Source organism: Miscanthus floridulus, chromosome 4 (genome assembly GCF_019320115.1).
Source record: "Miscanthus floridulus cultivar M001 chromosome 4, ASM1932011v1, whole genome shotgun sequence".
In the NCBI taxonomy this organism is placed as follows: domain Eukaryota; kingdom Viridiplantae; phylum Streptophyta; class Magnoliopsida; order Poales; family Poaceae; genus Miscanthus; species Miscanthus floridulus.
In genome coordinates, this window is record NC_089583.1 from 116,265,280 (window position 1) to 116,278,793 (window position 13,514).

Sequence of the window (13,514 nt, forward strand, 5' to 3'; positions counted from 1 at the left end):
CCCTGCAAGTCTGGAACAGTGCATCGAACAAAACATCTCGCCGTCTTGAGTGAGCGCCTGAGCTGCTGACGTAGTGACGTGCACGACTTGGCGAGGGCGAGAGGCGCACGCCCTCCGGCTCCGGGCCCGATCCTCCGCCGTTCGAGTCCAGGCCGCACCGCGCCGCGCCCACGTGAGCGGCATAACGGGAACGCGAGCAGAGCCTCCCTCCTCTCCTCTCCGTCCCGTCGCAACGTAACGCCTCACCCCTCGCTATAAACGCCGTGCTCGTGCACACCCTTCTCTTCTCCCCCGCGACGGCCTCCAGAGTCCAGACCCAGACTGCGCTGCTCCTGAGCCCTGCCGTCTCCTGCTTCCCAGCCGAGGCCAGCCCCGCCGCGCCGCCACTTGTTTGATTCGATTCGACCCGGGGGGGTGTTTATTTCGCGCGTCCAACCGGAAGGGGGCGAAGGGCTCCGAGGATCTCGCACGCGATCCCGGCTTCCCTGAACCCAGAATCGTCCGAGGCGTCTCAGGTACCGCTGCCGGCTGCTCCTCCCGTTTCCTTTCTGATAGACGCGCATAGTTCGCTCCACAAATTCACCCAGTTTTTTTGTTTGTTTGCCTTGGTTTCCGTGCCCGTAGAGACGATGGAAATGTACTTGGTTGAGGACCTGGATTTGCTGGACGACGACGACGAGTTCGGCGGGTTTGGAGTCACCGTCGGCAGCGATACCCCCAGGCCGGTAAGGATTTCCGACTGCTAGGTGCAGCTGTCTCACTGAGTCACCAGGTGGTGGGGATCAAAGCAGCCTCTCCGCAGATTTCGTGGGTGAAGGCCTCGTTTTTTCCCTTCCAGACCCCACTCATGGGGCAGCCTCGGGCACTGGGTCTGCCCTTAGGCGCCCAGCTCCAGTAGTGTTTCTCACAAGCAAAAATTACCTCGTCTTGGGGTCTTGCGATGGGTGAACGCGAGCAGATCACATGGAGTATGTTGGAGGAGGATATTATCATTATTAGACGTAAAATGACACTGATAGTGTAGTTTCTGGCCCAGCTGTCAGTGGCAGAATTGCTCGCTGAAGGTGTATACTGTAGTACTAGTATAGAGACATCACTCCGAGTAAGCAATTAGTTCCAACTTTTGGAAGGATGTTCAAAGCGCAATTAGCTCTTGCCACTTGCCGATTGTTAATGGTTGGTGCTACAGGTAAGCTAATGGACATAAATCACAACGCTTATAACCCCACCAAATTGCCACTTCAGGTGGAAAAAAGTGTCAACGGCAGCAATGCAATCCCATTCAGAAAACTGTAATGCACCACTTCCTTGAAAGTTACGCCCTCTCGGACTGTTACGATGTTTGATGGACCTTTGTTTGTGTACTATTTTCTGTCTTTGTCATAAAGCCATAATATAAGATCACATTTTCATTCTTGTGTTGTAGGATAAGCAAACGTATGATACTTCTGCTGGGGAGTACAGAAATGGGAAAGACATGCAAGGGATACCCTGGGAGAGTCTGAACTATGGTAGAGACGACTACCGTAGGATGAGGTTGAAGGAGTACAAGAACTATGAGAGCCTCTCCAGATCACATGAGTTGTTGGATTTGGTGAGATTACAATGTCGAATGTGTACAGTTACTTACTCTACTACCAGTTATTGGTGAAAATATGCATACCGGATTCTGGCAATAGGTTATCAATATGACAGATACTTTAGCCCTACATGTGTATGTGTTTATGATAATCTCTTCCAGTAATTTGTTGTGCTATACAACACTTTATGGACTGTTTGAGCTACTAGATTACCAGATCATATGGAGGTGGAGCATCATTATTTTGCAACCTTTTCACTTGCACACCTCAGTTCAAACTATCGAGTAATGTGTTGAAAGGGATACAGTCTGTTAGTTCTGGTGTCTTTTTTGATGTAGGTAGTTCTGGTATCTTATTATCTTATCTCATATATTCAATTGTCCAGATCATGCTGTCACTCTCGAAACTTTGCTTGAAGTAGAACAAGAATGGAGACTAGAAATTGAGGAACTTGTATTTGATTCATTTTTCATGGTGAAAATGAATGCACTCTCTGTCACACAGGTGTAACCTGTTTGCTTTTTTTCGCTTCTTTTGTAGGAGTGCAAACAAGTGGACAGAGGAAGCACATTCTATGATTTCTGCTTCAACACAAGACTTGTCAAGTCAACAATAGTTCACTTTCAGGTATATATTCTTTCCAATTAAATTGGTTCCCAGCATTTGTAGTAGAATCATGGTAACGCCAAGTGGCCCTGCGGGCTGTTCTGTCCACTCATACGTTTTCAAATTTACGATTGACCAATTGTTACTCGTGATGCCAACAGAATGCTTAACAATTTTATTAAAAATATGTGCATCTGCATCAAACTTTGAGACGAATGTGTTATTCATTCAAGTCCTGCTGGTCACAAGTTGTTGTTTTACCCTTACCTATTTTTCATAATGCAGTGCATTTTGGTGTACCAAGTACTACACTGCAACTGCAACAAAATGTGTGTGTGTGTGTGTGTGTGTGTGTGTGTGTGTGTGGTGGTGGTGGTGGTGGTGGTTGGGGGACAGAGTAAGAAGGATAAACACGAGCATACAAAAACAATGACCGAATGCCTGAAATGTCCATGCTAAAAGTTGGTGCATTCATACCCTTACTCTGTTTTGTAGATACTACAAGATTTTTAAAGCTTTGACTGGTTTCCAATTCAGTAGGTGAAGTTTCTAATTTTTATTATGCTTTTCCTTCAGTGTAACTGTAATATCATAACGATGACTGCAGGTTGTCTGATAAGTTTAGTTAGATATGCTAGCTGGAGCTGTAGTATATTTCTACAATTAACACTCCTGTGATATAGGACAGCATGGCAACACTATCCTTCCACCAGGTTCCATAAGCAGATGGACGAGCATCCGCAACGGTCGGCGCTGTTATTATAACGTCTATGGAGTATGGTATGGTAGGTTGTTTATGTTAAGCGAGCCTCAGCTGGATAACTCATGCTCGCATTTTCCTTTGGCTTGTTGGACCTTTGACAGCGACTAACAAAATTTTATGCAGGATGTCCCATTTGTCATCAACGATTGACAGATTAAAGTGTTTGCGTATTCTGTTGTAGCGTTAACTGAGTGAAATGCTTGTGCATATTTTGTATTCATAATTTCATATTGTGCATACTTCTGAGTTCTGACAGTTGTTCGTGCAATTTAATAACACGTTTGGTTGCTTATTACGGATTCTGATTTTTCCCCTGACGGTGTCTATTCATTTTCTTCTAAACGACTATATATTGCATGCCCTTAATACTTCCATATGGGTAAAATAATGTGTTCATATAAACTGTTGTTTTGGATATGATTAATGGAAGGGGAAGTTACAAGTGCTTCAAATATTGTTGGTAATTATACTGTAACAGCAGCACCATTTTTCTTTCTGATGTACCTAGCCATTGTCAAATGATGCTACTGCTAACCATATAACTGAACATCTAGACTAGAGCTGATCAAATGAGAATAATTTGCAGGAGGTTTAGGTGAGTGTATGGGTGGTTATGTAGTGGCCCTTTGGCTTGCGTGAATTTTGAGCTTCCATAAAAGCAGACTCCCTCAGGCAGGTGGAAAGGCAGAACATTGACTGCAATGTTCTGATTTGTTGCTTGTTCTTTGCCATGGAGAATACCTAACTGTGCTGTTTGTTTTCTTTTCATTATTGTCTTGTTATTCATCATTCTCTTTCAGTGTGCCTTTGTCAAGCGATTAATTTCACAAATCTTGTTAAACCCCTAGTTTGACAATAGGTGGCCTGTTTTTATTAGAGTACTACAGGTAGCCTATCGATTACTACAAAGAACTATTTGTCTCCATTTTTGTCCCTAGGAAAAAACCTACCCATCGGCGTGTCTTTTGCTAAAGCATCACTTATCACTTATCAGATACACTTCTTAGTTCTGCATTCCAAGGTGCTAACCGTATGCTGCATGTCCGCAGCTGAGGGACCTCATTTGGGCCACATCCAAGCATGATGTCTACACGACGCAGAACTATTCAGTTATGCACTGGTCTTCTCTTCTTCAAAGAGGGGAAGAAGTGCTCAATGTGGCAAATCGTGTACTTCCAAAGAAGGTCTGTATGTATTTCATATGATCTTTTGTGTTATCTTTTGCAAATCCAACTTTTGATCTAGTCCTCATTTCACAGACGGTCCGTGGGGCTCAGCCACTGTTCAGAATGCAGATGAGCTCAATTGCCTTAAAAGATAATCTTTTGGTAGCTGGTGGTTTCCGGGGCGAACTGATTTGCAAGGTATCACGACTTCCGAGGTGTGCACATCTTTCTATCATTGTTTGTATGTAAGCTCATGGATTTGTATTTGAACAGTACGTCGATCAACCTGGAGTGGCTTTCTGTACAAATCTTGCCGAGGATAAGGATAGCATCACAAATGCTGTAGATGTGTACGAGTCGCCTAAGTAAGTACAGTTGCTTGTATTCTGTGTTTTGTATTTAATTTTGAATTTGTAAGTACTACAGAATTGACTATCTTTTTCATTGTGTGATGCAGTGGGTCTACACGAGTGATGGCTGCCAACAATGACTGTGCTGTCAGAGTTTTTGATACCGAAAGGTTCAAGCTACTTAGCCACTTGAGATTCCCATGGTCGGTCAATGTGAGTTGATATTCATGTCATCCTCAGGCAGTTCATAACTCAAATCTTGTTCCATTATGATGGTTGCAGTTCTGGTTCCATTGCAGGATACATCAGCGAGTCCTGATGGCAAACTTATTGCTGTTCTTGGCGATAGCTCTGAGTGTTTGGTAGCTGATGCTCAGTCCGGCAAGGTGCGGGTCTCGTGATATGATGATAGTTTTAGAATTCTGATTAAAATGCCTTGGTACATGAGAATCAGACAATCTTTTTGTCTCACGCGGTTGCTACGTTTGCAGGAAATCGCAAACCTCAGGGGACACCTAGACTACTCGTTCTCATCGGCCTGGCACCCTGACGGCCGCGTCCTCGCCACCGGGAACCAGGACACCACCTGCCGGCTGTGGGACGTGCGCAACCTCTCGCGGTCTTTCGCGGTGCTGAAGGGGAGAATCGCCGCGGTGAGGGGCCTCAAGTTCTCGTCGGACGGCCGGTTCCTGGCGATGTCGGAGGCGGCGGACTTCGTCCACGTGTACGACTCGCAGGCCGATTACTCGAGGGAGCAGGAGATCGACATCTTTGGAGAGATCGCAGGCATGTCATTCAGCCCGGACACGGAGGCCCTGTTTGTAGGGGTCGCTGACCGGACGTATGGCAGCCTGATCGAGTTCAGCAGGAGGCATCGGTACGACTACTTCGACTCCTGTCTATGAAGCTGCAGGGCGCGTCTGTGGTGTCAGTGTGTACATAGTGGCGTGTCGCGTGTTTGTACATGAACATACGGGTGTTTGCTACTGGGAGCTGGCACCGCGAAATGTGCCTGAGATGGTCTGTATGCTCGCTACGTTTGCCAAAGGCAGATTATAATAATTATGATCGCTATTTTGGACGCCTAATGGTGAACGCTATGCAAAATGTTTTCCTGTCCCATCACCTTGGTTGTAGTGGTGTGGTAGAGACTTAGAACATGACTGCCAAACGACCATCGATCCTGCGGAAGCCGAGGCAGGAAAGTGGTCTCAAGATGACGAGCACACGCATGGCCAGGCAGCGCGACAATGGGATGGGGCGGACGCTGTGGCACCTGGTCGATACGCCGCCTGGGCGCCTGGGCGCGCGAGTGCGCTCACAGGCGTGCATCCACCACCACCAGTGGGAGCGTCAAGCGTGGGACTGCAGCACTGAGAGGTTGAGGACGATGGCACGGTCGCTGCTGTCTGGTGGGCCGAAGCGTGGGGGATTATGTGTCTGCCTGGGAAACCGTCGGGCGGCGCGGCACAATTCCACCCACGGCGAGTTCGTTGGGCCGAACTGTGCGCGCGATACAACTTGTTCTGACGGGCCTCAGTACTGGACGTTTTGGGCTCCTCCTCACCGGCGCCGTGTCAGCTTGCAATGTTCATCCTTGCTCAATACTGAATACTTTTTTCTTCTTTTTACCATTCAGGAGATCTGAGGCCCCACTTCGATTAGTCCCATTGAAAGCAGAAAGCTCAAGTTCCCCAAACCATGCACCGCCAAGTTGTGGCAGAAATAGAGAAACAAAAAGTGTTCGTTCCGTCATCCAAGTTGAGCAGGTAGTTTTTAGAAAAAAGAAATGGATTTTTACTTCAGCCTCTGCATTATTGAGTTTTACACGTAACTAATTCATTACTATAGCTTCAACCTCTGGTTGTTAGTTAAGAAACACTCTTAAAAATCGAAAACAAATTAAGGGGCGACTATTTAAGCGTAAGCCTCTTCGAAAGATCTCCGTGGCTACGGTCTCCTACTACGTGAAAAGTGTCTGTAGCAACAGGTTTTTTTTTTCTTTAGAGACGGCTGACATTGGAATAGCCCCTATAGTGACGTGCTCGGACTCCAGCACAGCAGCCGACCCTATAAATGGCACAGTAGGAGCGGCTAGTAATACGAGCCGCTCCTACAAATGCGTCGATTTGTAGGGCCCTGTTGTGTCCATTTGTAGGGGTGGCTGAATCACCAGCTGCCCCTATAAATGCCCGTTGTATATATAGCAGCCACCTTTAGAAAAATTCTCTCCCCATCCTCTCTCAGTCTCTCTCCTCTTTGCTCCCTCTCTCCCTCGACGTGGACAGGGCGGCGGCGATGCCTGGCGCGGTGGCTGTGGCCGCCTTTCTCCACCTCCTCCTCCCCCCATCGCGTCATTCTGTGTCGGCCGGTCCCTCGCCGCGGGCTCACGCCGTGAGGCGCTGGCGGCGACCGACGGCGCCCCCGGGCTGCGGTGCGGTGTTGGCCATGGGACCCAGCGGTGCCCGTCTCCGTCCATGGCGCCGTGTGAGCGGGCCTCGCCGGTGGCCGCTGGTGTGCCTCCCACCCCTTGCTGCCTCCTCACGCCAGTCAGCGTCTGCTTCTTGGCTGCACGAAACCCTAGCGTCTCTCTCTCCCTCCCTCCCTCTCTCCATAGCACCGCAGCCTGGGCGCGCGGCGCTGTGACTGAGAGCTGTAGGTGTGCTTTGTTCTGTTGTTTGCTTCTTTTGGACTAGGTCGGTGGATTGGATTCTGGATTCGGCTGTTGGTGCTCACTTATTTTGAGTATTAGGTTTCCTTGAAGTACCTACAGATTTGAAGGTGACAGTTGGATCGGAGTGTGTGCTACTGAAATGCCTTTCTTCTGGTTGGGTTTACGCTATAAAAGATCCTGCCTACTTCTTGCTCAGTTGCTTAATTTACACATTACCTGAAATTAATTATATATTGGTCACTCCAAATTCTAGAAACTATCAGGAGTACATGGGTTAATTTTTATGATCATATCACTTGGTACGTGCTATCAGGTTTATGCAACCTGACATCTTCTAATTTTTCACTGGCCTTGATCTCAGAGGAAAAAATAATTATCTGTTTCAAGCAGTATGAGTTAGCAGCTGTTTCAATGCAGGATGTTATCTATAAGATTTTCCTCATTTTCTTATGTTCATTCTTTTCCTTTAAATATTTGATTGATTGCAGGATATTTCGAAAGGGGCTACAGATGCAGAACCCAGGTGTCAACATCATTTGTATTAAGGTAATATACCATTCAGAAAACATGAGTTATGTCAATATGATCTTTCAAGCTTATAATATATTTTATATTGGAATTTATAGCCAGAAAACAATGTTTTCTTGCGGAGTTTATCTATGGTTCCAGGAAAAGTAGTCAATGTCTGTCTACAAATACTTCATTGTCCATTATAGTTCTCCAATATCAATGAATGGTACATCAACTTCCAATGTCATGTCAATTGTTAAGCATAAAGGAATTATATAGTTACATAAAAACATAGTATGATGCGTACGCTCTAAATGATAATGTTGTGGTGTTGGTTTGAATTATGAACCTCTATATCTAGAGACTATTTTCCCTAAATGAACATTGGGTATGTGCTGATAATCTCATGTGTGTTCATGTGTTTATTGGTGTCTTTACCTCTGCCCGTTGCAACAAGTAATTACAGATGCATAAACTCTTTCCCTTATTTTTATTTAGACACCTCCACATCAAATCGACGTTGAGCAAACCCTGAAAAAGCATTTTTTGCTCTGAGTAAGTTACTTTTGCAGATAATACCAAGACAACACATTATTATTTAAACTGAAACACACTCAGTTTTCCCCTTCTTCGTTTTGCACTCAGATTCAGATCTTGTAGCTAGGCCACCAATAGACACAAGAGCTACTTGCAGGAAGCTATTCCACAAAAAGGATGCTAGCCTGGTACACTGTTGCTACATACTTGGTCAGTTCACATGGTGTTTTAGTGCTACCTTTGTGAGGTTTCAATGGTTCACGAGGATTCATTATTGTCATCCATTTTACAGTGCCTCTTCGAACAACAGACATTTCCTCAATTGAACGTTGTTTGGGTAAGGCCATTATTCACAAGCTATGTTTGTGTTCCTAACATTAGGTCTGCGACTTACACACATTCTTTATTTATATACCTCCTTATATGTCTGCTCTATCATTTTATAGCACATTTATTCCGAAAAGACGCTCCCTATTTTTCTTCGCCCTATACCTACAGATATTAGGCAATTCATATTGCCTGCTGTTGTGCTGCACATGCCAAATCAAAGGGAACAATGAACTCTACCGTCTCAAATAAATTTTATATTCTTCGTTGTACTATAGTCATCCTACCTTACATTGTCTACCTGTTTCCATGGTTGCACCTGTTGTTTAAAACTGATTTGCAACAACCATATTATAGACATGTTTAAAAGTATTAATTATCCACATGCTTTGCAAGTATTCTCTTAATTGGATAGATAAATCCTTCCTCAACTGAATTGATGCTGAATTTACATAAACTGCTCTCCAAAGTTGCTGCTGAATTTATTTAGTTCATCCTCAGGATTCCCAAAGGAAATAGATTAATGTGTTCCAAAGTCTACTGTTGCCACCCTCTCTCCCCGCTTGCATTCTCAACGTTTCACGGTACATGGTAAGAGTCAAACAGATTGAAAATTTTATCCCATGAGAACTATCTGATTACCTGCTTTTTCTTGTCACAAATAACTAGATCTAGACCCTTGTGTGCTCAAACTATACATGCTACATGTTCTTTTTTTGTGACTGCAATACATGCTAAGCATACTTCAATACTATACATGCTAAGTATTGAAGTATAAAAAAAATTAGGTGACCAATTTGGAGATCTTGTTATGATTCATGTTATGATATTCTGTTATGTTCCAGTTTCCCTGTTCTTACCATGAATTAGGTGTGGTTCTAATTTGGGTGCATACAAATGTGTCCCATTTTCACTGAGCTATGGGTTGGGTATAGGGATTCTAATTTTTTCTAGATGTTTTTTGAATATTTTCCTATTCCCATTGCTCCCGCAGTGCTGCTTCGTGCCATAGGTTAAATGCATTCATAGGCTAAGGCAGATGATGCTCACTTTATCCTACTTTAAGGTTTATCAATTCAAATTTCTTCAAACAATCTTTATGGGAAGGAATTTCTCCTAGTTCGCAAGGTTATTCACTTATTCTGCTGACAACCTGACATCCCTGAGTTTTTTTCCTACGAAACCAGTACGGAAATACTTTGCCCTTCATTACTCTTCGTATACTTCTGGGACATGACTTTCCTTTCGGTGCAGCCTCTAATAGATAATTTGGAAGCTCAGACTTATGAGACATTTGAGAAGGATGTTGTGAAGTATACTCAGGTTCCTGCTATATGATGTGAATATGCCCTTTGTTTTATATATTATAGCTTGTGAAGTAGCTACTATCTTGTTCATATTTATTTTGAATAACATGAATGAAAAATTTGAAATTCGAATAAAACTTCTTATCTGTTTCCACCACGATTTCAAGCATCACATTATATGGCTGTTCTTGAAATAATAGTTTACTTGAACTGCTGATGAACCTGGTTTGGCAAAAGAAAACAAATAGTCAAATATTATATGACCAGAATGTTATCCTTTTCTTTTCCCTGTGACTTCATGTCTGCTTATTATTAAGTCCAATATTGGTTTTTGTTGTTTCTTTGTTTTACATCATGTGGGCAGTATCGAAGAGTAGTTGCTAAGGCCTTGGTTGATAGGGTTGTAGATGATGCAGTCTCCACAACTAGGACGGTAAGATTGAGCCTTAAACTTTGATGTGTTTTGTCCTCCTAAATTTGATGCATGTAAACCATACTTTTAGTAAATTTTAGGATACCGAAAAATTTAGGAGATGAAGTAATGGTATAGCTCTAAATAAGATTAGAGGCTTTATTTTCTGCTGAGATGGCATAATTGCAGGTTAGCGTCACTTCGCTTGAAGCTTATGAGCTTCAAAGAAAAAAAGAGGATCTTGATTAATTTGCTGTCATAAGGATACAAGTGGAACACCCTCTTCGAAAAATGCAGTACAATTGTATCTCTCTTCAATTGAGCTAAATGAAACTTTGACATTGCAGGCCGCTGAAGAAACTGGCCGCAAGTTAAAAGTATATGCTGTTGAAAAAAATCCTAACGCTGTTATTACTCTTCATGTAAGTTATTGAGTGGCTATTCTGTCTCTTATTTATTCAATCATGTCCATTAGGCTGGTACTAAACTACTAAAGTTTGTCAATGCAACAATTGCTGATACAATCATTTTACTTGTTGTATTGCTATATCTACTGTTGCCTTCTTGTATTCCATTAGTATATTTTGATTTGATCTATTTTGGGTGTTGAAACAGAGTTTGATCAAATTGGAAGTGGTCATGTTAAACCTTTCCAACCTGTTAATTTTAAAAACCTCTTACATACGTACATGAATCAGGTCAATGAATTGCTTGGGTCCTTTGGTGACAATGAATTATCCCCTGAGTGTCTTGATGGTGCTCAGCGATTCTTGAAGCCTGATGGGATTTCCATTCCTTCATCGTACTGGACCTTTTCTTATACATATATTTCCTTAATTCCTGATGTAAAAAATATGTTAAATATCATTTGATTGTCTGCTTATGTTTCTTTGCAGATACACCAGTTTCATCAAAGTATACTGCACTGGGTTGAGAGTTATGCTACGTTCACTTAGGTAGAAATCCTCAGTCCAAACACCTTGTGCTTTTATGCTTGTGGTCAGATTTGAATTATATATGTTCTGTTCATATTTGAATTATATATGCATATATATATATATATATATATATATACTACAGCAGCCCCTATAAATCGATTTGTAGGGGCGGCTGATAACACTAGCCGCCTCTACAAATTGATTTGTAAGGGCGGTCTGAGAACCGCCCCTACAAATGCATGATTTGTAGAGACGGTATGGTAGGGGCGGTTGCAGTGCCGGTGCTATGATCTAGAGGGCCCTCTGGCGAACTCGTCATCATGACTCCTCTAAAATCTTATAATCACTACCGGAAACAGAGACTTTGCCGTGTGCCATAGACACTCGGCAAAGACCAAAAAACACTCGGCAAAGACTTTACCGAGTGTAACACTCGGCAAACAGCACACGGCATATACAGAGTCGGCAAACAGCTATTTGCCGAGTGTTTTTTATCGCGCACTCGGCAAATGGTTTGCCGAGTGTCAAATTTGACACTCGGCAAAAAAAAGTGGTTTGCCGAGTGTTTTTCCAAAATACACTCGGCAAAGGATTATTGTTTGCCGAGTGTTTTTGGAATTACACTCGGCAAACCTATTTTCCAAAGAAAAAAAATATTTTTTTCTCAGCATATTGTTACTGTTTGCGGAGTGTTTTTTTTTGATATTACACTCGGCAAACCTATTTTCCAAAGAAAAAAAATATTTTTTTCTCAGCATATACTACTGTTCCAGCTGACGTGCACATGTCAAGCCCTGTCTGCCAGATAATCCTCCGAAAACACAAGCAGGAGGCGCCGAAAGGGATCTAGAGGTTAGATACCCATCTAAAGCTCCCATTTGGCACCAAGTTTGTCGGATCCAAATGCCAATTTCTCTCATGAGCAGAGGCACAAGCTGCACCGGCAGAAGCTGGGGCAGGAGCAGCTGCAGCAGCAGCCACATCACCACCACGGGCACCGACAGCACCGGGAGCAATCGAGCCAGCAGCAGCCGCAGCAACAGCACCCAGTGTCGCTCCTCCGCCGCTCCTCCTCCGTCGTCATCTCCATGAAGGCCGACACGGGGGGCTCGAGCTGCGGCGGCGGCTGCTGCTCGCGCTCCTTCTCCAGCGGCTGGTACAGCGCGCTGTTGACAACGTCCTTCTTCCTCGGCGACGTCTCCGCCAGTCTGCATGCAGGTGATTGCTTAATTTGCACGGTCGTTGCCGACAAGACAAGATCAAGAACGGGCATCACGGTGCAGTGCAGTACATTGGGACGGCAGCTTGGAGTCCGCCGCCTCCGCCATGGCCTCGTAGTAGTAGAAGTTGAAGTGCGACCTGCTGCCGGGGTACAGGTCGCTGGCGCCTTGGATGCTGAAGAGCGACTCGTTGGACGCCATGCTCCACTCAGCCCGCGACACCGACGTCCTGTGCTGGAACATGTACTGAAGTCTGGACTGCCCAGAGTCCTCACAAACATAACACATAATCTTTATATGGTAAGACACATAGTTCAGATAGCACAAATCATTTCAGTTTAATTGTAATACCATGAGAGTGTGAATAAAATGTGTGGAACTAAAAGCAAAGGTATAGTTCAGAGAGCACAAATCATTAGCCACACTCACCTACTACAACCATTTCATTTCTGATTATAAAGTGCAGCAAAAGGTAACTTATCCTTAAACACACTCACCTAATACTACAATACTGCTATAATTAAGCAGCAAATTAGTGAATGTCTAGGAGCATATATACAAAAATGTAAATTACACCAACATCATCACGCCCAATTAAACGGCCCAGAGGTTGCATAAATTACAATTAAATAGTTCAAATGTACTGTAATTCATGTCCTTTCGATTATGTGCAAGGTTAAATAGATGACAGTGTAGATATGCTAAGTTCAGTACAAAGAAATACTTCAAAACAGAGAATCGATCTAGAGAACTAGCAAGGTACAGAAGCAGTTCTACTGCCGACACACATGCATCCTATTTCAAAGCTAGGAAGGATTAAACAAGTATTTAATTCCAAGCATGTATGAACCGAGCACTAGAATAATTAATTAGAGCTGCAGGCAAACATGTCACAATTACTGGATGATTGGTCGGTGAAGCACAAAAGTAACAATTGACAGTTTGAGAACTGAAACTTGTTGCTTACCTGCTCAAACTGATGAATTCACAGCAAGGTGCTTATATTGCACAAGCACTGAATCCATGTCCAGCTGCTGCTCTGAATCCAAAGCATTGCAAACCTGCACCCTGTGGCAAAAGAAAGAAGCCAGCCAAGTTGCCGATTGAAAATGGAATTAGCAAAA

At 43.8% G+C, this 13,514-nt stretch overlaps 1 protein-coding gene across 1 annotated transcript; it reads left to right on the forward strand.

Annotated features, from left to right (window-relative positions):
* The first annotated feature begins 260 nt into the window (after positions 1 to 260).
* LOC136550450 (uncharacterized WD repeat-containing protein C2A9.03-like) lies at positions 261 to 5,553 on the forward strand. The gene is made up of 10 exons (XM_066542028.1): positions 261 to 515; positions 625 to 725; positions 1,427 to 1,594; positions 2,121 to 2,207; positions 3,999 to 4,133; positions 4,209 to 4,313; positions 4,389 to 4,480; positions 4,573 to 4,678; positions 4,765 to 4,851; positions 4,957 to 5,553. The coding sequence occupies exons 2-10, from the start codon at positions 630 to 632 to the stop codon at positions 5,368 to 5,370; spliced, it is 1,290 nt and encodes a 429-aa protein (XP_066398125.1). The 5' UTR covers positions 261 to 515; positions 625 to 629; the 3' UTR covers positions 5,371 to 5,553.
* The last annotated feature ends 7,961 nt before the right edge of the window (positions 5,554 to 13,514 follow it).